The 25,208-nt window shown below is 40.2% G+C and overlaps 1 protein-coding gene across 2 annotated transcripts in view; it reads left to right on the top strand.

Annotated features, from left to right (window-relative positions):
* The window catches only part of SLC1A7 (solute carrier family 1 member 7), a 47,891-nt gene extending 24,695 nt beyond the window's left edge, over positions 1–23,196 (top strand). The window contains exons 4-11 of one of the 2 annotated variants that reach the window (XM_088060274.1): positions 1,517–1,559; positions 2,354–2,573; positions 4,845–4,944; positions 6,229–6,462; positions 13,192–13,386; positions 16,459–16,593; positions 20,530–20,629; positions 22,754–23,196. In XM_088060274.1, coding sequence (XP_087916400.1) covers positions 1,517–1,559; positions 2,354–2,573; positions 4,845–4,944; positions 6,229–6,462; positions 13,192–13,386; positions 16,459–16,593; positions 20,530–20,629; positions 22,754–22,948 — 1,222 coding nt within the window. In that variant the 3' untranslated portion in view covers positions 22,949–23,196. Of the gene's footprint in view, positions 1–1,516; positions 1,560–2,353; positions 2,574–4,844; positions 4,945–6,228; positions 6,463–13,191; positions 13,387–16,458; positions 16,594–20,529; positions 20,630–22,711 lie in introns of both variants that reach the window. The other variant, XM_005521170.2, reaches the window with a different exon arrangement.
* The last annotated feature ends 2,012 nt before the right edge of the window (positions 23,197–25,208 follow it).

Below are 25,208 nucleotides of genomic sequence, written 5' to 3'. Positions count from 1 at the left end.
TTAATTACTGCTTTGTAGCAACTGCTCTCAGTGATTGATGCTACTGATGCAGAATCTAGCTCATACTTTTAAGTGTGACCATAATACCGTGTTATGAACACTTAAAATAGAAAAAAAAATCCTGTTTTCTAAGCCAGTGCTGCACAGTGACTCCATTAGCAACAAGTATGTGCTGCTGCTGCTGCAGAGAGAAAAGCAGATCTGGAAAATGTCTCTGGTTCAGCATTCTTCTAAATGTCCATGTACACAGCAACTCTCTTTGGAATTGAGAATAGATTTTTACATATATTTGAGTGTTAACCTGTCTTGGGGTTTAAGAAGGACTGTGAATTAAAAGTCATTTTGTTGGAGAATTCAGGAGTTTCTCCTTGCATAAATACAGGTATATGAAAGAAGATAATTGGGTCATAGACTGTCATTGTCTTCTGCCCCAAGGTTCAGAAGCTTAGGGTTGGAAATAAATCAGTCCTGAAAATGATCCCATTAGAATCATCACACAAGTCTTGATTCCCAAATGCTGCATGGAAATGTATGACTTTTTAGCTATTTTTTTGCCCAATTATACTGATTCCTCTTTGAAACCTGTAGAGGGAGTGCTCTCCATTTCAAATTATGATCGACTGTCTTTCTGCAAGGTAGTATCCATCTCAAACTGAAGTTATAAATTAGCTCTGGATATAATTGTGTGAAATGTTACACAGTGAGATACACAGAAAGTCAGAAGAGGTGACAAAAAGAGTCCCTTTTGGAATTAAAAATCTATTGGTCTCCCTGCAGTCTCCGTGTTGGGTCATTGCCTTCCTCTGTAGCTCAGCTGCAAGCAAAGATGAAGCCACTAGCCTCATTCAGGTTCTAAAGCCTCAGAACTGTATCAAAATAAAATTGAGCACTGTACAGCTCTAATCCCAATTCTTTTAATCAGGAATGAGATCCTCTTTTTGAAAAGCAAACTGATCTTGACCAAACCACTGCAAAGTCTACATAACTTGCAATTTTAGCAATGAAAATGTACCAGGGGTACTACAGTCTATGAATTAGCACAGGAGTATTTAGAAGTGCCACAGTAGATTGATTACAGCACCCAGAGGTCTCAAGAATACATCTCTGACTGTCTTGAACAGCTCATTATCTAAGTAGGGAAGACAAAATATGGAATAGAAGAATGTTCATCCTCCCAATCAGCAGATGGGGAAGGGAATCATAGCAATTATGTCACCCCAGTCACAACATGGAGACTGTGGCAGAGCCAGAATCTGCAGCCAGAGCTCCTGGGTCTCACCCCAGGTGTTTGGAAGCAAGTCCCAGAACTTTAGTTCTGAGGAGTTGTCTCTGTTGAGCTGGGCTCAGCCAGGCACAGCTGTATGGCATGGTGGGAGAAAGTGGCATCCTCTGCATCTGCCCAGCCCTTGCTCTCCAGGAGGGCAAAGAACTGATTTATCATGGCAGACCCAACACACAGTAAAAATAAGTTTGTTTCAGTTCCATAGAAATTATTCTTCTATTTGTTCATTTTTAGGAACATGTTCCCAGCCAATCTTGTTGAGGCCACATTCAAGCAGGTAAGTGGCTATATTCCTTTTGCTGATGAAAGACATGAGCCAGCATCATATGAAACATGTATCTTTGTAAAACATAACCCAGATACAGACATGGCATATGATTGCAGACACTGTTAGTACCTTCAGCAAGGAGCAATTTAGGAATTAATGAGTCCCATTCTATTAGCCTCAGCAGCCATGGTATCTGAAGGCAAAACAGAGATAACGTGGTCTCTAGTGTGACTAGAGAATAAATACCCACTCCTACGTCAGCTTCTCATTCACCTGAGGAGAGCTGGAATATATTTAAGAGCACCCTGCAACATCACACAATGGAAGAACAGAATACCATGTTCAATTAAATCAACAAAGTAATGTAGTGGGGAAGAAGCTAATTAATCAGGTTGGAATTTGGCAGGAAAAATTCATCTAAAAGTTCTGAGTTAGCAAGAGGCATGGCTGTATTTATTTCACCTGGGGGAATATTTCATGGGAACCTCACAAAGAGAAGGGCACTCAGAACCTCTAGGAAGTCATTCCTAATTATGTCTTACAGGAAAGTAGCTTTTTCAGGAGGCAAAGTGTTTGCTGCACCAGGATCTGATTATAGGAAAGTGTGGGTTTTTTATGTTTTTTTTTCCAAAAATTCAACTGTATTTACAGATTTTATCAGACAGGGAGAGGAGTTTTCATTCTCCTTTTCATGCCTGTCCCTTCAACGTGAGGCATTGTTGAAACAGAGCACTTAGGAGGTCTCATTAAACTATTAATTCCTGCTGGGATATTGTAATAAAAACTATTTTGTTTTCTTTCAGTATCGCACCAGGAGTATTCCCATCATTAAATCAAACAAAGCATCATCTGAAAGCACTACTCGTCGCATTATAATTTATGGAGTCCAGGATGAGAATGGATCCAATGTCCAGAATTTTGCCTTGGATATCACCCCCCCTCCTGAAGTGATTTACAAATCAGAGCCAGGCGCTAGTGATGGCATGAATGTACTTGGGATTGTGATATTCTCTGCCACGATGGGTAGGTTTCAGACATATTTGGTTTGTGACAATCCAAGTGTCTGTTTAAGAGAAAAGGATTGGGGTTGGGTTGCTTGGTTTCTTGACTCAGCTTTTTTAACTGCTTCTATCTAAACTTTGAGGGGGGGAAAGGCAAGACTGTTACAGAGCTGTTCCCCCACACTTTCAAAGACAAAAATTTTCAAAATCCTTGATGACTTTTGTTCCATGGAGTTGTGTTTTCTGTGCATTCACTTACAATCTTTTTCTTTTATTTTTTTCTCAATTATTTTTGGCTTTTATGACCCATCTGTAAGAGAACCTCGTACAGTGTGCTCAGAGGAGATAGGAATTACCACCAGATCAGACCCATGGCCCCTCTACCAGTATGCCAACCCATATTGTTTTATGAGTTTTTAATCTGTGGATATTCCTTTTTCGACTGAAACCTCTTGATTTATTTTTGGTGTCCTGCAATGAAGATAGTTATATACCACCTAGTAGCTTGTCAGAGTAAGAGTTTCTGTCTGGCTTATTTATTTAGTTTAACTTGCTGGAGGAACTCATTGGTGCCCTGAGTGTTATGTTTGTGGATTTGAAAGAAGAAATTTAAACAAACATTTCCTAGTTAATCATAAAGTTCTGATGACTTTTATAAGAAAATGCTGATCAAGTTTTCCGTATGTAGATTTATTCTTGGAAGTTAATCTGGTCAGCAAAGGTAGTTCCATAAAACATCTTTGACTGTATTTATTATGTTATGGTTCATACCAGCACAAGGGGTCAAGATTCAAACCTGGAATTAGTGGATTTGTCTCTGTTTTTTTAGCTTCTCCAGTGGGTGGTATTCCCTGTACAACCCTGCTGGAAACTGGCTGTCTCCCAGTTTGTAGTATTTTATAGTCCATTTCCAAAGTACAACATCAACGCAAACACTATTCCTCTCAAAACATACTGGATATGAATGAATTAATTACATTTACTTATTAGGACCAAGGGCACTTTTCTACTTCTGAGAACAGACCATTCATTGTCTGCCCAGAACTGAATGTGCAGCTTTTACAGAGCCCCTCAGACTTGCTGGCCCAGGGCTCAGGAGGTGGAAGTTGAGAGCTGGTTTCTTCCTGGCTGATGTACAAAAAGAGGATTGTCACCCACAGCATGGCTGCTGGGTCACCTCTGGCTGTATCAGCCACGAACAAACCTGAGACACCAAACCCTCAACAATTGTCATCACCAGGGACTATTTCAGGCTTTTGTTTTGAACAAGGATGAAAGGATGTAGCCAAGCATTTATTGCTGTCTTCAGTCTTCTGCACACCCACCCCCAACCCCAAAATATTGAAACAGCTTAATGAAAGAGTGTTATCTTCTGACCTAAAGTTTTGGCTTAGATGAATTCTAACAGGCTCACAAACTCACATCTAGAGAGCACTGCAATTGTGAAATCCCTGGATAAGGCACCTGAAAGCCTCCCTCCCTGCCTCAGCAGGGGACGTGGCTCTGAGCTGTGGGCTCCAAGGGACAGAGCTGCTTCTGCTCAAAGCAAGGACACTGCACATCAGAGCAAGTGGCAGCACACACCCCACTGCCAGCCCCTGCTTCCCCAGGCAGCTCCCCTCAACAGGCAAACTCCCTCGGTGCAGCCAGTTTTCAAAGTGCTTCTTTGAGCAATTGACTCGATCACTTATAATCCTTTCAGGGAGGATAATTAACTATAGGAAAATGTCATCTATTTATATGCATTAATGGAAACTAACACTGTCTGGAGAATATATGGTTAGATGACACATACCAGAGCTGTATTAATTTCCTTTCTGAGCAATGGGGCACATACACGGGTTATATTTGCTTTCTTCTTTACTGGTTAGTCTTTATAGCAATTTGGCCTTTCTTCCCATGAATTTGCATTTCCTTACTTCCCCAAAAACTGCAAAGCCTGTGTCCTGGGCTGATTATAAAGGTTAATTATGTAGACAGAAAGCTACTAAAAATATGAGAGACTTCATTACTAACTTCCCATTACCAGAGCAAACCTCAAAACCTGGCTTTGCCTCCCAAGTCCTCATTGGTGCTGCCAGTTGTAGACAGAGACAGATTCCTTCACTAGAAAATGTTCCTCAGTTTGTCTTCCACAGATCACTCCGAGGAGGTAAATCCCTCACAGGGCTCTGTGACTGATGGTTAAGGACACAGCCTTGCTACCAGGGGGCTTTGAGTTTCAGCAGGGAGGGAAAGCACTGGGGCTGTGTGAATACACCTGAGAAACTGAACCTGAATGCTCTGATTGCAGGTATAATGTTGGGAAGAATGGGGAACAGCGGTGTCCCTTTGGTCAGCTTTTGCCAGTGTTTGAACGAATCTGTCATGAAGATAGTTGCAGTTGCTGTTTGGTAGGTAACCGTTTTACTAAGAAAATCAATATTTTTTAAAAATAGAAAGAACATTTCAACAGAAAAAGATGCACAGAAATCTCAAAAATTTGTTTCCAGGGAAATAAATCAGGATGAACAACCCTAAGTTTTGCAGGGCTTCAGCATTTGAGGATGCACAGACATCTGTCCCTGGTCTGTAGCATCCTTTTGACGAGGCACCCTCTATGTTACTCCCAAGTAACAGAACATGGTATAGCTGGGTGGGGTTCTGTACACCCCAAGGGCACTGCCAATGCCTGGGCATGCCGAGAGGGATCACAGCCACCCAGCCCACACAAGGGAGAAGCATGGTGGGATGCTCTAGCTGGTATTTTCATCCCTTCCAGCACTGCTGCAGACCCAGCTGGCCCTGCCAACACACCTGCCCCAAAGATCAGAGGAACAGCAGGTGCCAACAACAAGAGCTATCAGCTTAGCACCTTCTTCTCACTTCAGGATGTCCCCCAGTGTGGCTCAGCCTGACATGGGGCAGGGAACCAGCACTCAGCCTCTCTTTCCAGCTACGTGGTCCAGTCTGACTGAGCTGGGTCAGGGAATGATTGCTTGGGTGGATATGTAAAAGGAGGTAGTTTATTTCTGGAAAAATGAAGAAGTAGTGTCAAGTCTCTGGAGATGGCACAGCTGCAAGTGGAAAATGGCTGGCTGCTCCCAGATTTTTTTTTAATCTAAAGCTTTTTGGCATCCATGACCTTGTACACAGCTGCACACAGAAGTACAACAGTTTTGATAAAGCACCTGTCCAGAGTGGATTCAGAAACTAACAATACTTCTGCCTATTTATCTGCCCCAAATTAAACCCCCAGGCAGTCCAAGAGCATATCTAATGCATGTTGGTGTTTCTCCTCTGTCTTCCAAAGGCAACACAAACGTTTACTTAAGAGCTTCCAACAAAAATCCATGAACAGCTACATGAGCACAAACACATGAGGGGAGCTTAGGATTCATTCCCTTCTTCACAGTAATTTACCTGCCTGAAGCTAAAAAGTCAGAGCTGCCTTCAGAACCAAAACATTTTAAAGGTGTTCCTTGCCAGCACCATAATCTCAGCTGTGCTGAGAGGGACCCTCAGAACAGAAAAAAACTGTTCAGCCCAGTGTTCTGGGCATCCTCCTCTGTGTGGAGCCAGAAGAGCCAAACCCAGAGAGTGCTGGCATTGTACCACCACTGGAAGGAGCAGCCAGCTCTTACCGTGTGATGGAAGGGAGCTGTCTCCTAATAATGACTGTCTTTCTTTTTGCTCAGGTATTTTCCATTTGGAATTGTGTTCCTAATAGCTGGCAAAATCTTGGAAATGGATGACCCCTCGGCCATTGGGAAGAAGCTGGGTTTCTATGCCATTACGGTGGTGTGCGGCCTGGTGGTGCACGGGCTGTTTATTCTGCCAATGATGTATTTCTTCATCACTAAGAAGAATCCCATTGTCTTCATCAGAGGGATCCTTCAAGCCTTGCTCATTGCTCTGGCCACATCCTCCAGGTATTATAGAATTTCTAGACAGATCCAGTAAAATACTTGCTAGATCCTTACTACAGCTACCTCTTGGGAAGGGCACACTATTGGTGTAGCAGAGCAGATAGATCTGTATCTGAACAATGGTCTCTGTCCAATTCACTGGTATAAGTTTCTAAAACGTGTGTATCAACATTGGAAGTTATGTGGGAGCCACTGGACAATAATATTTGTCACATTGTTTTCCCTTGGTTTAAAAAATATTGGACAAAACCATTTTTTAATAGAGGACTAGAAAGGAAATAGTTCTTTTTCCATATAAAAATTATTGTGCTTCTACAAAATTAATGTATATGAGGGCCATGCAGTTTGTCCAGACTTCAGTTTTGGTATTAGTGGGGAACCTCCTATTTCAGTCATGTGGAAACATTTTATCCTTTCCACTCATCTTAGTCTTTGTCTCTTGGTACATTAACAAAAGACTGTGGTTGAATGCTATTGTCCAGCACAGGGGAAGTATTTAAGTGTTGTGCTCAAGGAATAATATCTTTTGCAACCTTTTTAGGGAAGATGTACAATGAGTTTTAACCATAGCTGAACAAAGGTACAGTGAAAATGGGAACCAGCTTGTGAACAGGCTATGAAAATTACTCCCAACATGAATAAAATGGTGCATGAGATGTGCTTGAAAGGGCTAGAATTGCCTTGCATGGAGCAGATACAAAAATGGCAATTAAAATAACATTTCTGTGTAGCCAATATGACAACGCAGTTTCATGGCATCTGTGGCTGAAGGAATGTAGAAGATTAAAAGAAAGGGGAGGAGGGAATTATTATTTCAATACAACAGGTATTGATTTCCACTGTGACATTTTACAAGGTATTTTCATACATAACAGTTTGCTCCAAAATGACCTATAAAGAGCAGCATGCTGAGAAACACAAAATCAAGAAAAATTACATGGCGGGTGATGCTTAAACTCTAATTATACTTAAATAATTAAGGGAAGCTTTTTTATTAGAATGTAAAAAGTTTGTAGCTTGAGATGTCACCACATCCCCACATTCAGTAAGATGAGAATTTTACACTCAAAGATGTTAATGTTGGAAAAGGCTCATCAGGTTCACATTTGACACACTTGACTTCATCTGCCCTGCTTCTCTAGGAATTCTCTTTCCGAAAACTCTATTGCTGGCAACTCAGTTTTTAATCTGCACCATTCCTTTAATTCTCTCTTTTTTATTTCCTAGAAAGAGATGGCTTTCACTAAAAATCTGAGTATTTATCTTTTTAGAAATAAAAAATCCAACTTCTTCATGAGCATGTATACCTTTAACAATGGAGGTTTAATAAAGACTTACAAGATCAGACACTCCACCATTTCAAAATCATTACTTCTCTTAATTTTCCATATCATGCATCAGCATTGCATTTTAGGAGTCCTTTAATGGTCTGGAAACTGATGAGAGAGATGTGTCTGTTTCTGCTAAGCCTTTTTAAGGGAAACCTATTCTTGAGGGTTTTTTCAGCCCCATTTCCTCACCCTTTACAAGCTGATATGAGTGCCCTCTGATAGTGGGAAATGCACAGGGAATTCAGCTTTCCCTTAAACCTGTGCTGGCTTTGGCTCTGACTCCCAGATAAGACCCTGCTTCTGGGGATATCAAGTGCTTTGAGACAGCACTTTCTCCCTTCAGCTGTGCAAGGAATAATTACCTATAGGCCCAGAGAGGGTGTAGTTTGGGAACAGAGCTCTGGCACCAGTAGGACTTGCTACCAGATTTAGTATCTTTATTGACAGAAGCTAAAGTACCACCAGATTTAAGGTGGGTCCTGAGGGAAGGCTCTGAACATATAGATTTAGGCCTTGGACATTTTTGGATTTAGCTATTTGTCCCTCCCTAAGAGTGTGCATATTTTGCAAATCCAACGCAGGCCTAACAGGGTTTCTAATGTTTTTCTGCTCAAATCACAGGGTCTTGTCTAGAGATAGCTGAACTTTTCACCTTCATTACACTGAAAGGAATGGATACTGCACATAACTGAGCTCTTGCCAAAAGAACACGCACAAATAATTGGGGCTGGACAGGGAGCTGCCTCTCCTGACAGTCAACACATCTGTATTTGGTTAAATAAGACTTGCCACGGGGGCATTATATAACACTTGTCATGTGGGTATTGGATTTTCAGATCATCCTAGAAGAGAACAAAGAGTTGATTTTAAGAATACTGATGTGTTTCTTGGAGATGTTTCTGAGTTGGTTCAGGTCTACATCTAAGTATAGAAAGAAAACCATGGGTCAGTGTGCTGATATTTGTTGCAGATACTCTGCACCTGTGGTAAGCTTGTTTTTAAAGCTGAAGATCAAACTACGAGAAGCAAAAACAATACCATTTACACAGCACAAGAATGTAACACAGGAAAACCTGAAAACCACTAAGCAGCCATCTGATGTCAAGGATTTTACTGAATCTCAACATTATTTATGCTCTTTTCCCTTTAGTGAAAGGTTCTGCACCCCATTCTCAGTCCCCTTGTACTTCTCCAGAAACCCCAAGCACAACAATATTTTGGTTTGCACCAATATCAGTGGAGAGGCAGAGGCAGAAAAACAGATCTTTTTCCTTTGGGAAACAATGAATGTGCACAGCTCCTCCTTCCTGCATCACTGTGTGGGGTGCAGAGCATGTGCTGCCCTTGCCGACCCTTCTCTGGGGTGTCCAGGCTACACAGTTGGGGATTTCTGATTCTGCTTTCTTCCCCTCACACTACCCCTGATCTTGTCACCTCTTACCACACTGAAAAAGCAGAATTTGGCCAGCAAGCAAAATTCTTCTTGATTTCAGCTTTCCACGTTCCAATGGCAAGAGGGAATTTTGTTTTTCTAGGTCATCTTTCCATATCATTAATGAATTAAAGCGGAATCTTTTCAGTGGTACATCCCATCAAAAGAAGCAATTTTCATCTTCTCTGAAGACAAATTATAAACCATGAGTTTTTCAAGGGTTTTGCTGCTTATGAAACATTAAGATCTTGGCTATTGCAGAGTGTAAATTAAATGAAGATTTAGAAAGGGGAGATGAGATCAGTTTGCTCATTTTTTGGAGCACATATCAAAATGCATTTGAATGATAAGATAAACAGAGCAGGCTGAACAGCTGTTCTTCCACAGTGACTGGCTGTCTTTGTGGCTCTCACTAGTAAGAGCTTGACCTGGGCCAGCATTAGCTTATGCTCAGTCTCTGCAGCTGCAGCATTTTATCCCAAAATTGAGATAAGACTCTGAAAATGTATTTTTAATTGTTAGAGTTAATGCTGGGAGAAGATACCTCTCAGCTGAAAGCTTTGGGTCAGTTTTTAAAATACTTTAAATATTAAGATCAGTGCTTTATTTTTTTTCTCCTAATAAATATTAAACATCAGGCTTTAATGTTACTGTTCCACTGTTTAACACTAGATAAAAGTAGTTTTTAAGAAAACAAACTTCACCTAGGTTAACTAGAAAGACAAACTAGACAAATTGTTTGATAATGTCTTTTATAATATTGAAATTATATATTAATATTACTCCAAAACTACAGTAGGACCATTTTTTTTCCCCTTTTGCCTCCTGAGAGCCACCAATAGCCAAAGCCTTAAATAAGACATATTCTTCTGGTGTGTGCCAGATAATACAATATGAGTAAAAATTAAACCTTATTGGACAACCTCTTCTCAGATGTTCCACATAACTTTTGTCAGCTGTATTCAGGAAAAGTTCATTTCTATGAAACGGGTGCTGAAAGGGTAATCAGGGATGTAAAGCAGCAATCTTGTAAGTGAGGGGTTAAAAAGACTTATTGGGTCAATCCAGGCTGCGAGAGGACAAAGCTGATTTTTAACATTATGTGTCGCAACAGCTGACTGTGCAAGGAGAAATACAGAAAGCACATAAAAGCAAATTTAGACCACATTGAGAGGACTACCTCTAGACCATAAATTAAATTTCTCATCTGAGCAAAGTTCTGGAAAGTCTTTCAGCAGGAGTAGGTAGGACACACATCCCACTAACTCCAAGATGCAGTGTCATAAATTTGAGTGAAACAATAGTTGTAGTAGTTACCTAAGAAAGTACAAGAATCTGGAAATTTGTTTTCTTTCAATATCTTGCATGTTTTTCATCATCATTGCACTTACATTCTGACCATTTTCTTTATTGTTAATATTTGTTATAATATAATGTTTGTTAATATTTAACAAACAACAAATCCAACGTGCTGTTATGTGCCTTAAAAATTTTACTTCAGTCAGCATACAATTCAAATGAAAGACACACCTAACTGTGAGATAGTGCACAAGTTTAAAAGTGAATTCTTGCAAAAACTATGCCACAAAATCTGTTTACAACAATGGAAATAGATACAGATTTTCCTGGTATCACGAGATTGTTTTGTACAGTATTTTTCACATCTCAACCAAATTGTAACATGTTAATCAGCTAAAATTTGCACTTTTGACAGCTCAGCTCTCTGCCCTCAGAACAGGCAGACACTTAGGTTTAATATTCTGGTATGTCAGAGTGTGGGCAAGGTGGTAAGATTACCTTTTGTCCTCATTTCCACCCAAAGGCATTAGACAGGGTTTTGTTACAGAAAAGCCAAATGTCTGAGGGAAGACTGTCTTTAAAATCAAGTAACCTTCCAAAACTGAGTAGCTGCAGAAAAGGGAGACAATGAGTTAAATAAGTTTTTTTGGCGAAGCCTCTAGTCAGAACATCTAAAACATCTGAGTCTGCTCCGAGTTGCAGCTACTCCCAGGGCTTTCAGTTCTGCATTATTTGTGAGCCACAGCCTCTTCTTTTATGAACATTTTATGGTAAACAAGAGGCAGAAAATTTCAGTCATTCACAAATGAAAAATGAGAGGTATGCCCAAGACAGAAATGACATCTCATGAGCAGCTTGGGGATTATGGGGTTATGCTTTGCTGTGTTTGTTTTTCAAAGTAAATACTGATTAAATACTAGGAGTGCCTGAATTAAAAAGTTTAATATACCCCAGTTACAGGAGGTAATCAGATTTCCATTGCTTTCTTGCCTTTCCAGCATATTCACATACTTAGGGAAAGATTCTGGTCTGGATTTTCAGGCAGTGACTGCCAGTTTGTAGTAAATCATTCAGCAGTCAGACTTCATAAAATTATAGAAAACAGAGATACTGAAAACACAGCCTTGTCTTTTTTCTTTTGTGTTCCCATGGCAGGAAGTTACTCTTCCTTTCCAAACACTGTTACTTTCCTCGAACAACAGCTTGCACAAATACAAAATGACAACTCCTACTCATGGAAACATTTTGCTTAGGCATTCCTGCAAACTTGGGGCTGTTATTTCAGAATTTTTGGAATCCCTCTGTGCTTTTATAGGACATTTGTAACAACTGAGAAAGACTTTGCAGATCCAATGTGTTATCTTCAGTTGAGAACAGCTAATGGTCATTATAAGGTTTAGGTATTGGGGCCAAATTGTGATGTGAGGGTCACTACACATGGTGACAGAGCAATCTGAACTGCAAACCAGAGGGAAGACACCTGGATTTCCTGTCTCCGGCCATGTAAATCACAGGACAATAGGATACTGAAGATCACAGTGTCACCATACCAAAATTTCCCCTATTACCATGTTTTTTAAGAGGTAACTTTGGAATAATATTGAAGAAGTTTGCTGTATTACATCTATTTGAATAGTCTGAGATAGTGAGCAGTGTATTAAAATTGGTATAATAACAAGGAAAATATTCTGTGATTTACATATTTTTTTCAGTGGTGTTACTTATTTTCCATACATACTGATGTGCCATAAAAAATATCCCCTCACTCACTTGAATGCAGTTTCATTACTCATGACATCAGTGAATAAGACACTGCATGGTAAAATGCTGAATGTTACCAAAAGGTAGATAAAATATACAAATAACTATATTTCAGTGTATTAGTACTTTAAAATGTGTGCCTCTTATTAAAAATGAGAAAATTTATGACCATATAGTGTTTTGTTAATTGTCTCAGTTAATAAAAACAAAAATCAGTATTTTTTTTTTAGGGTATCAAATTCAATTGAAAATGAATACAAGTCAACTGTTCTTATACCATTCCATTCTATTCCACACACATCTCATTTACACATGTACACTTATTATATGACCCGCAGTTATGTGGTTGTCATATGATCACACAAGGGATGTGGGCAGATCTGCCCCAGGGAGAAAATAGGATTTTATATTCCTAAACACAGACATTTTGTCTGCAACTTTTATTTTCAGGCTGCTGTTGATAAGATCTTTGTCTAACCCCTGCAGAAATAAAAAATTGTTTATATATGAGATACACCTGGAAGGAAACATTTTTAGAAACCATGACTGTAAAACAGTTTTCAGAGATTTTAGTCATCAGCTGCACAGGGTGTTGTTCCCTTTTCTTGCATTTGAGTGTACAGCAATACCTCTGTGGGATTTCTGTCCCTTTGCTTCTGAAACAGAGAAAAATATTCCTACCTTTGGGTAGCAAAATTAGCACTAACTCCACCATTTAGATGTGTAACTGTCTTTATCCTCCATCAAGCAAAGGAGTGAGTTACCTGGCAAGTGAGTCATGTGCAGAACAAGGAGCAAGAAGTTTGGATGGTTGTGTGAAACTTCCCCTGCCAGGACAAGGTTTGTTCCAATTCCTTCATTCCCCAGAAACAAAAATAACCCAATGTGTGCTTCTGTGCTGTTTTGCAGCTCAGCCACTCTGCCTATCACTTTCAAGTGCTTGCTGGAGAACAACCACGTGGACAGGAGGATCGCGCGGTTCGTGCTGCCCGTGGGAGCCACCATCAACATGGACGGGACGGCGCTGTACGAGGCCGTGGCTGCCATCTTCATCGCCCAAGTGAACAACTACGAGCTGGACTTTGGGCAGATCATTACCATAAGGTACAAACCACAAATTCCATGTGCTGGGGCTTGTTTGTCTGCATAGAATCATGGAATCAGCAGAATTGGAAGGGTTCCATCAGGGTCTTCATTTTGTTGAGTCTGTGGCACAACTCTTGCATGTAGCAAGAACAAAACTCATCTTTGCTGTTATCAAAGGATGCATCCCTCACAGAAGGGTTGTTTCCAAGTAACACAAAGATTGGGTACTGCTCAAAGAGAAATTGTAGTGGTCCTGTTCAACAGATGCATGTGGACACCAGGAAGTGTACTTCTGTTTGAGGATGACTGTCTAATTTTTGCTTTTAGGCAACCTATTGATCACTTCTAGAATTGGAATATTTTATTATTATTGGTGTTTAAGACACTGTTTTAAACTTCACAACTGTTCTCAACTTGAAATCTGATTTGTATCTTCAAGTGAAAGGAAAAGGTTAAAAAGTTGTAAAACTGAAGTCTTACATCAAGTAAGACGCAATAGTGTGTGCTGGGAAGCTCCTGCAGGATTCTGGGAAGAGGGAAGGAAGACAGATGCTACTATCAGGGCAGGTTTTCACAAAGATGTCAGAGCGCTCAGATGTTTTTTAATTATCTGCTCTGCTTCTTGTTAAAGCAGAAAGCTTCATAAACAACCATGCTCTCAGTGGGTAGAGAGTGTTATAGCTGTGTACTCCATCCTTGAAAGGTCTGTAATGGATCCAAAAGACTGGAAGATCCAGCCAAACAATTACTGCCAGAATAACTTCAGTGACTGCCAAAGAATTCCTCAGGGACTGAAACCTGCAGATTTCCAGCAGGGAACAAGTGATTATAAAAACACTCCTCATAGTTAGAGCTTTGTGCAATATATTTGAGATCTGCTTAACTACCCACCCACTGACCTCACCACTGCCCCGTTTACACTGCTGGTCCTTGCCCATCATCTGCTGGACCTGAAAACCTTCATGACAAGAAGAGGAGAGTCCTGAAACCAACCCCAGATGACAGCTGAGGTTTGCTAATGGGCTTCTGGCAAGACCTGGTTGGACTACAAATAGAAGAAATAAATTGTGCCCATATGAGCTCTTGCTTCAGGCTTGAACTCTCTTTGAAAACTGTTGGAACAAGCCTGTTTTAAAATTTAGTCTTTTGTGATTTGGAATTCCAAGATTTTTTAAGCATGTGATGCTAAAGTATGGTCCAGAGCATGAGCAGACATTACACACACTTTGAAGTAATTTTAAACAGTAATTTTAAAAATTAAACAGATGAAGTGTGATAGTAAATGGAAAGAATGTAATCTCTAACTTTTCCTTATCAGAACCCCCTTTCATCTCTTTTACCTCCCACACTAAGTGCTATACGTAAGGACCAGACAGAAGTAAAACAGTAGACTGAAAATACAAGTAAAGACTGGAATAAAATCCAAGAAAAGAAGAAAAATAAAAATATTCACAAATGCTAAACAGGCAATCATGGTGGACACAGTACCATCAATGATATAGTCCAAGTTTTAACTGTATACTACAGGCCAAACCTACCCCACACCTTGATACTTTAGGATCTGGAGATTTAAAATTCAAATAATTCTCAGTGACAGGATATTTTTGCCAGAGAGAAAAAAATGTTAGACAAATAATCAGTCTACTTTGCTCATAGTTTGTAAAATCCAGGTTAACAGTTTCTATCAATGCAAACATTGACATAGCAGAAAAAGAGAGCAGAGATCCTATTTCCATCAACTGATCATGTTACAGAAAGAAACATCTACATTAAGGTAAAGATGGAATGGAATAGCAGATGAGCTTGCTTGTAAAATCTTAGTTAAACATTCCTGGTTTTACTCCCAATTAAGTCCTGAGACTCTGTGGCCTGATGTAAGAGGCAGAAGCAGTCCTGGTCAGACAGCCAGTCCATAACACTAACTGGAAAGCCTTTTAATGTTCATTAAAGTTATCTCTTACTCAGCTACTGAGCTTCTGTCCCTTCCTATCTATGCTCTAGTACAATGTTATTACAATGCTACACAAGTTAACTTTTGCAAAATGTAATTTTAGGTCTTTCTCCTTCCCTATCACGCCCACATGCTAATGGATATTTTATTTTAAAAAGGGGCTCTAGGTAGAAATACTGCTGCTGCTGTACTGGTACCCTGTGCAGCTGTAAGCAAGGGACTGGATATCCCTGTGTTTCAGTTTCCATATGGGTGAATGCACTTATCCTCATTTTCCATAGTAGGTTAATGAGACTTAACTGCTTGCCAAAAGCTCTGACATTCTTGACTGATGAATGCAGAGGATTATCAGTGTAAATGCTTTCTGTCATCCTTTTACAACTGTCAACATTTGTTGTCTTTCTGCTGGATGGCCTAGCTCTTGGAAGTCACTAGTTGGGTGGAAATGAATATATTCAGTCACTTTTGCTGCTGGAAAATGGAATTAAATCCCTCCCTCAAAAATAACACTATGAAAAAAATGTTCAGCCTGCCAGGTCTACTCTTGCCCTGGTCTCCCATTCATTTCTGCTTGCCTGGCTGAAAAAATGGTATGGAGGTCAAGTAAAAATACTTTCCAGAAACTGAACGTGTACAGTCACATTCATGCTTGCTTCCTATTTAGATCCAAGTATGCAAAGCCATGGGCTGTGCAAGGGCTTCACCCCTGGCCCAGCCTCTTTACCCTTGGCCTAACCCTTGAGATGGATTGACAGTAAAGGCCCCAGGCAGGGCCAGACACAGACTTGCCTGGCACAGGAGCTGCCCATGGTGACCCAGAGGGCAATGAGTGGGGCTGGCAGACTCCTGGCACACAGAGCTGGGTGGTGCCATGACCCATGAGAAGCTGGCAGAACTCAGCCCACAGCCTGACTGGCCCCTATGCGAGAACAGAACTGCCCCACCAGTGCCAAGGCTGCAAAGGCTGAGGATGAGAATTTAGCCCTGGGCAGACAGTTTGGCCTGTTCTTGCTGTCTCACCTGGATTCTGTCCACAAAACACTGGCACTTCCATGTAGCGGCTTGTGTAAGAGCATGGTTAGAGACATGGTGTGGTTTCTTCCAGAAAGCAAAGTTTATTCCTTTCTTTCTTGTTAAAGTATCACAGCAACAGCTGCCAGCATAGGTGCTGCAGGCATTCCACAAGCTGGCCTGGTGACAATGGTCATTGTTCTCACCTCGGTGGGGCTCCCAACAGACGACATCACGCTGATTATTGCTGTCGACTGGGCACTGTAAGTAACACAAAGCTCTTGAGGCTTCCATGGTAGCAACTTTGCTAAAAAGGCAAATGGTCTCCAGGGGTACAGTAATACAGATAAATATATATATATAAATGGCAAAGAAAGTGATTATGTAATTTGAAATGGTGTTGATGTGGCCTTAGACTAAAAACTCTGCTGATGTGAACATTCTATAGAAAAAGACAGACAAATGAGGGAGTCTAGATATATGTCTTGCATGAAAAGGCTGAAGAAGTAGATTCTGTTTAGTCTAAAACCACAGCTGGAAAGGTCACCACAGCAGTTTTTTACATAGATAAGATTGTCCAGAAGAGGTTGTTGTTCAATCTTCACATTCACAGGGAAGAAGGATGAAGAAATAGAAAGAAGTACCTACCTCAACTCTGATCCCAAAAAAATTTAAGAACTACTTTTCTATAGAAGGATAGTTGGGCAATGGAAATGGCTGTACCTAGCCAGGCTGGACAATGATCTTCAAGACAAATTTGAAGGCTGGGCCAGACAAATGTGCTTAAGGGGCAACTCGGGCACCTTGCCTTGGGCAAGGATAACGGGCCAACATTCCTAGGAAACATGGTTTGCCTGCACTCTACTTGTCAGCCCGCTGACACTTCGAGGCCATCATCTCAGTGTAGTGAAGCACTCTGCAAGAGGCCTGAGCCACTGCTAAAGCCAGCAGGTAGCACTGGCACCACTGGCACCCCCTGTGCCCACAAGAGCCATGACAGCACGGGGATGGTGTGGGCTGTGTCTGGCTACAGCTGCTGACACCCCAGTGCAGTCAGCCTGAGTGCTGGCTCCAGTAATGTGCTCCTTTCACAGCGGATCCTGATGCAATTCTGTGCTCTCTGAAGTCAGTGCTAAATAGGCAGCAGCTGCTTGCAGCCCCAAATTTTGCAAGTGCAGCCAGTCTGTAGGGAGGAAACTTTGCTGCATGCCCAGTCACGGGGGTTTTAACAGCACAGGCAGAGGCTGAAACAACACATTTGGGATGAAAGGGGTTTGTGTCACCCATAAGAAGATTAATTTTCAAAATTAATAAGGAGTGGTTTATTTGAACTCTCAACTTTTATGTAAATGCTGATGAATCAATCAATTTTGAATAGTCTAGGAAGATGAATCATAAAATACTGGTCCCTAGCTCATTAGTATGTAAATTAACTGTGTAACTAGCATATGCATACACAAGGAAATGTCCAAATTATTTTTATTTAAGCTATATAAAACGTATCTCCTTCAATACAGGTAATCATGTAAATTTACCTGATGTAAATCATTACATCAGGTAAAAATGTGTTACAAGTCCATTCTGTTATATATCCTCTTTTATTCAACTTTTAGCCACCTATTTTTTTGTACGAAGAATTGTGAGAAAAAATATTTCTTGTCCACTGTAATAGATTATTATTATTAGCATTAATAGGAGTAATGAATTTTGAATTGTATGAATATTTTAAGACTATATTACAAAAGCCTTTTCCCTCTGTATCGCTCAGTTTTTGCCCAGCTCTTGCAACATCAACATTTCATTGTTTTTCCAGTAAACTTTCCAGTGTACATGGGAATTATTCTTCTTTTTGTCTTACACAACTTTTCAAAACATCAGAGAAAAGACTTTTCAGGCTATAGTTCCAGATGGTATTAAAAAGTGAGTAAGGAATAGACCAAATTTTCTGTCTTTTGCAGATGACCTTTCAAACAAAAAGCATATTTCTCTATTTCGGCACTTGGTGATTTCAAGAGCCTGCAGATGCAAAGTGTCAACATGTTTGACACAATGAATATTTTCAGTATTAGTTTTGGAAGTACTGGAGCATGAAGAATGCTTAAAGAAGGCTGGTTAGATGATCTCACGAGACTGAAATACCCATTAAAATGCACTGCAGGTATTACAACTCTCTTAGGTAGCCATAATGTGTATGTGACCTTCATACCTTTAGCTAGTGCTTAGAGACATAAAGAAGAAAATCAAAATGTTTCCCAGCTCATCTATCAAACCCAAGGTAAAAGTTTTGCATCTTTCATAATATCTACAGCTCAAATACCACTGACACACACATTTGCACTGAGAAAAACACCACCAGCAGCAGGTTGGCATCTCAGTGGAGAAATGTCAGTGGTGTGTGTTGTGGTTCTCCTCAAGCATAGTGCAGACTGCTCCAGACACTCAGGACATGGAACACGAGTGGTCAAACAACGTGCCAGGCAGTCCCTTTTCTTAAGAGTTTCAGTGTGGAGCACTGTTTTCTTGGAAAAAGGGAGCTCAAACTCTTGAACTCTGCTCATACAACTTCTTCTTTACCACAGCTGACTTGTTGCACAATCCAAAATTCACAACACTGAATATCTTTCCAAGAATCACTATTTGATAATCAAGAAGGAAAGAAGTCATTGTGTAAAGGAACTTTTATCAGTATGTGCTCTAACTGCTTTTTTCCCTGTTTAACACGTTCTTGTGGAAATTTTCTTCAAGGCAAAACCCAAAATCAGAACAGCAGGAATTAAAAAAAAATGGATTGAGCAAACATGTGGAGGATTAGGTCCTGGAGTCAACAACCACATCTACGTGTAGGCTATGGAATATTATTGCTGAAGTTACTCACAGTTGTACATACAATTTGAGTAACTCCACACACAAAAAAACTTTTATGCAGCAATTTTCATGGTAACTAAGCAGACAACTGCATAAACATTTATATGCACTGAGTACCTGCCTAAAATATCTGAAAAAAAAAATCAGCACAGTTTCGGTTCTTTTCTATATTAAGATACAGGATCAGAAATCTGGGCAGTGTTGATATTGGACCATCCCTGACTTTAATAAGCCAAACATCTGGAGATTTCTGAACCTCCATTTTATAACTTACATTTATAAATTAAGTTAATAATAATAATAAATTAATAATAATATTTAAAAATAACAATAAATATATAATATAAATATATAAATATATAAAATAATAATTCAAAATAATAATAAATTAAGTTAATAATTCAGATGTATATGTTTTTCTTGGAAAAGATGTGATGTATTTCAAACTTAGAAGCTATATCATCTATTTGAAATCTCATCAATTTTATCTAATAGGTTCCAGGATGATTCAAGTGTAACACTTGTCTCTGACAGCCAGTTACTTTTGTCTATTTACAGTCTATATTTTAATAGATTTATTTTTTAGACAGTGGGGAAAAAGGTGTAAACAGGGAAGAAATTCCATAAGTGAATAAATGAAAAACAGTTAAAACTATATAGATACAAAATACTGTCAAACATAGGAATTTAAACTGGTAAAGGTAATTGAAAATGAAGAGTCTTTAAGAGTTACTGCATAGCCAACATAAGAGCCAAAGTCACCACAAGTTTAATAGGAATGAACACTACTTAAATATGGTCAGTGACTGTTTAGTTTGTGGGTGTAGTTACATAGCAATCTTCTGAATTATTTTGATTGTATCCTGCCCATTCTACCAATACAATAATCAAAGTAGCACTTTGATTGCTGAGATTGGTACCACAATCACTTATATAAGGAAATGGTTGCACTGACCTCTGTTTTTATTGAATTCAGACATTTGCAGCACCAGTCTCCAAATGAGGCCATATTGCTGGACCTTAACATATAAACTGGGACAGAAATGCAGGTGTAATGTTCCAGCTTTTCAGTGCTGAATCAGCTTACATCTCTAAGAGGACACAGCTACACAATTAAGTGTCTGGCAGCACAGCACACCAAGCTCTGGAAAGGCTGGAAAACTCAATTGAGCTGCTCAATAACTAATGGATGCTGATACCAAACTTCTTAACGTTCCTTAACATTTTAGGTCATAAAACCAGCAAAACTGGCCTTCAGCCATAATTATGGCTGATGGAGGCACAGGAATTCACCCAAAGAGCCAACAACTTACTATTATTGTTTCATTTTCCAGAGACAGGTTTAGAACAATGATCAATGTCCTGGGGGACGCGCTGGCTGCTGGGATCATGGCCCACATCTGCCGGAAGGAGTTCATCAAGGATGGTGATGAGGTAATCACACTGTGAGCCGGGGTGTGCCAGGGTGTGCTGGACTATGGCAAAGAACTTGCGAGCTCCCACATTTGGTTCCTCCAGTTTATAAAAGCTGTTTCAGAGAGAGGACAGAACTGGGCAATGGGCAGCTTAGCACATGGGGTGGAGGGATCTTTTTCCATGAGGTCATGTGAAAAGCCACTGGAGTGCAGAGTTTGCAAGGCAGCTGTGTCTGGCACTCTGGGGATGGGAGCAGCAGAAGCAGCTGCACTATCTCACAAATGCATGAGATGCTGGAACTGTGAGTCCCACACTCAGCACCCAGGTCCTGACTGGCCAGTAATTTGTCCTCTTAGAAATGTGACCAGCAACAGAGCAGGGTGACAGATGTCCTTGAGTACCTGTGTGTAGGGGGAGGTAAAGGTTTCTATGAGTGTGTATATGCATAATCAACGAGCTCACATCAAAAGCAACTACCCTGGGCATTGCAAGGCTCTGAGTCAGCATAATCTGAAGCCACCCTTGCAATAATTTTCTTTCCAGACTAGCACAAGCACAACTCCATTCCAGACTTCATTCTCAGACATCATGCTTTCTACATTTAATACAAGTCCTTCCTTACATCTTTGTTTTTCCTCCTCTGTATCTTATTTCATACAGCACACGTACCTCTGTATTCCGCTCCTGCCTCCTTCCACTCCTATGCATTTTCTCCTTCCTCTTTGGCATGCATCATTCAGTCTTTCCTTGTAACAGGAACTCCCGATGTCCTTCCTTCCATCCTTGACAAAGGAGATTCCTAATTCTATGAGCCCATCAAATTTGGAGGTACTGATCTCCAACCATTTCAACTCATGGCAGACTTCCATTACCTTTCTTACACACAGTTCATGCAGGAACATTTCTTCATCAGGACCAATCTTCACAAGACGTGTTTCATTTCTGTGCATCATCTGTAGTATTCTACTACTAGCAATAGCAAATAGCTAAATAGCAAAGTTTTGTTTCTACCATTATTTCTCTCATTCTACAATTTTGTGGTCAATCCCATTCTCATGCCTTCCTGCAACATTTATTTAAAATTCCTGCTCTTTCAAGTTGTATGTAGAAAGGCAGTGCCCTCTGAGGTAATTAGCACCTGCAGTAATTCCTGATGACAGGATTAGGCCTGACTACAAGGGGCTACACATGCAGCTCCCTACAAACCCCCTAAAATACAACCTATGGATAAGGTAGGTCATCCATTACAAAGCCAGAAGTGTAGGCTGAGCTCCTGCATAACACAGGCCTCCTGACATTTCACTGCTGTATTCAGAACTCAGTCAGAACTTAAGAAGAGATGTTGCAGTAATATAAAATCCCTCCTGAGGGATTATTTAGTCATCTGTGATGAGATTTTTCTTTGAATCATGCTCTGTAATGGTATTAAAATTTACTGCTAGTCTGCCATACATTTTGGCTGCATAATTTCTGCAGTTAGTAATGTATACCCAAAGGCCATATTTTCTCAGCTGCAAGCCCACCTCCTTTCTCTGCCAGTATTTACGTCTTACTTTCCCCATCAGAATCTGGTTTGATTTAAAGAACACTTCAATATTTAATTTATGAATCAGTTAATAAAATCCCCTTTATTTCTTTCAAAACAGCAAACTGAAGAGACAGGTGTTATTTTACTGGGTTAGAAGAAAGGCATAAGGCAACAACAAGTGGCTTATTGGTCTATTTAATTTAACCCAAGAGCAAGCACTGCCCAGAACTCAGCACAGTGGTCATTGAGAGTCTGTACTTTTTGAAGTGAGCTGTGGAATTCTCATCCCTGTTTACCCTACTTGTATCACCTTCCCAATGGCAAGCAGCTGTTACCATAGGTGTGAGTTAGAGTTGTGACAGAATTTGCATTTTTACACAGACTCCTTCGCTTCATGCAGATGGTGCAAAGATTCCTTAGTGTATATGAGAAACAGCTTCTGGAAGTCTATGGAGGCTCTAGATAATCCTGGTGAATGTAAAGCAGCCCACAGGCTTTCCAAGTAAAAATTCCCTTCCTATTGTATACAGCAATCAGTGGCAGTATTCCAGATCTTAATGCTTTTCACATAGGTGCCATTGATCTGTGAAACTAAGCCTATTAACATCCATCAGATTGTGGCTTACCAGAGAAATGGCTGTGTGAAGACCATGAATGAATCTCGTGGACCAGAAACAGTGAAAGGGTTGCAGCACCATATACCCATACAAGTGGAGCAAGAAGAAACTCCAGTGGAGAATCACACTAAGAAATCCAACAGTAAAGACCACTGCACTATTGAAATAAATGAACTAGAAACAAATGTGTGACTGCTACACTCAGAGGTATCTCAGACCCCAGTGACCTGATACCCAATCTCTACCTCACAGCTGGAAGAAGGACTCTTTTGCCTTGAACAGGAAACCGTGGGCTTATTGCCACCCTGCTTGTACTGGAGCTAGGAGACCAGCTGTGAACGTCAAGAAAGGCACACAGCTTGCAAGAGACATGGACTTCTTTAGGAGGAAGATTTTACTACTGAAAAATTAACTAATGGACTACTACTGTTTTATTCTGCACTCACTGACTTCAATACAGTATTTGTCACTCCTTTGGCTTCTTTTTTTTTAAAAGCTTTTTTTTATTTGACTCTTTTTGATTTTCTAACCAAAGCCTTTTTTTTGTGAATCTCAGTATTATGAACACTGTAGAATTTTTGTTATGTGAAAATGTTTCACCAAAATTGCTAAAGATACTAATTTTGTCTAATATTCGCTAAATACAGAGTTTGTGCTTAGTTTTAGAACAGCAGTAAGAAAATCACACTGGTTTCCTGATCTCAAGGGGTTACATCTATTCCTAAACAACAATGCAAGCAGAGGGCAAGTGAAATGTCTATTTGTGCCAGAAAGGGCGTTAATTGTGATGGGCAGCCTTCAGAGACAGGCAGTCAAGTGTGATTTCACAAAGATTTCCTAGGTCACTGCAGAGCACAGTTTGCCTTCCAAGTGCCAGATTTATTAACCTTTTTTTAACCTAACCCTTCAGTAAAGTCAGTTCCATGCACATGCAGTGGCAGAGGTGATGTGAGCTCTAATCCATAAGCACTGGTGCTAATGTGTCCTCTCCTGTAACCTATAGGTTGTTCTACTGTAAATATGTTTAAACTCAAAGCTCAAGCTCATGAACCATGTGCTGCATCTGAAGGGCAGACTGAACACAAACTGCAAACCGAGGATGCTGAGTTAAAATGGGGTTTTGTGAGGAGTTTGCTGTGGAAACTGCCCCATTATTTCTCATAATTCAGTTGACAGTTACTCCCTTTCCACTGTCTGCTGAATCTTTCACTTACAGTAAAATCTGCTGCATATGTTTCCAATGTTTGTGATAGAGAACATTTTTAATAAACCTGCCATTTGAAAACAGGCTGTCTGTGCACTTCTGTTAGTGTCTTCTTATGTCTCTACTAAAATAGAGAGTGGAAGTGAGGAGACCTTTTGAAAAGTTGGGATTTGATCCAGAGATTACATACCAGCTCATACCAATACACTTGACATATTATATTTAGCTACTTGTGGCATAGCAGCTTGAGATACCATGTGCCTGGTATTCTGATATGCTCTTCTCATCTGTAGGGAAAAAATAACCCAGACAAAAAGGAAAAAATCTTCATTAACCAGAAGCAGAAATGTTTCATGCATTAATTCATTGCAGATTCAGTGTATCATTCATTCATGATTAATGGTTTTCCCGGGATGTACACGTTCACCTCTTCTTTAAGGGCTCCTGTTCAGACTATTTCTTACGTCATGCACCAAATAGTTGCCTCAGAGCACTGTAGTATATCTACTTTAATTATCAAGCAGTAAAGCCAGAAAGAACACACATTGGTTTTCTTTTTCTGTAGTTCCTCAGAAATTATATATAAATTTGAAAATATGTAGAGTTGGTAACTGTTTTCCTGATTTTATTCTGGAGTGAAAACAACTTAGAACACAAATAGAGGAGAACTGAAATGATTCAGAGCGATTTTCTCCAGAATAAGTCCTGTAAAGGACCTGCTCTGCAGAGTGTCTTAAGAATGAGTGACTGGGGAGAGCTGAGGCTGGTCTGTGCCTCTCTGAATGGGCAGAAGCACTGACTGGCAAACACAACATCTGACACTTTTCATCTCAGCAGCACTAGCAATTCCAGGAGGTCCCACTCATCCTTCCCCAGCTGTCCCTTCCTGCCTGCACAGCCTCCCCTCCTCTCCCAGCTGTACAGACCCAGTTATTTATGAGGCCAGACAAAGAACCAGATGAGAAGTATTTTTAATTCAAACCAGTTCACATATGTTTGTATCAGAGTCCTAACAGACAGTTGTGTCAACACAAGTGACGGGGTGACGCAGGGACAGCACCAAGCAGCCAGGGATGAAACAGGGTAAGGGCACATGAACAGGGCAGGGTCTCTGTGTGCCAACTGTGCCCACAAAGAAAACACAACCGAAAGTTTCAACTTCACCCAGTCAATTACAGCTACATGAAGTGTTAGTATAATCCCGCCAGTCATCTCTCAGTTTAAAATCACCTTGCACAGATAAAAATG

This window comes from Pseudopodoces humilis, chromosome 10 (genome assembly GCF_049639895.1).
Source record: "Pseudopodoces humilis isolate 2021_Gansu_Grassland_sample_001 chromosome 10, ASM4963989v1, whole genome shotgun sequence".
NCBI classification, from domain to species: Eukaryota; Metazoa; Chordata; class Aves; order Passeriformes; family Paridae; genus Pseudopodoces; species Pseudopodoces humilis.
The sequence above is the reverse complement of the archived record's forward strand: the minus strand, read 5'-3'. Positions and strand labels throughout refer to the sequence as shown.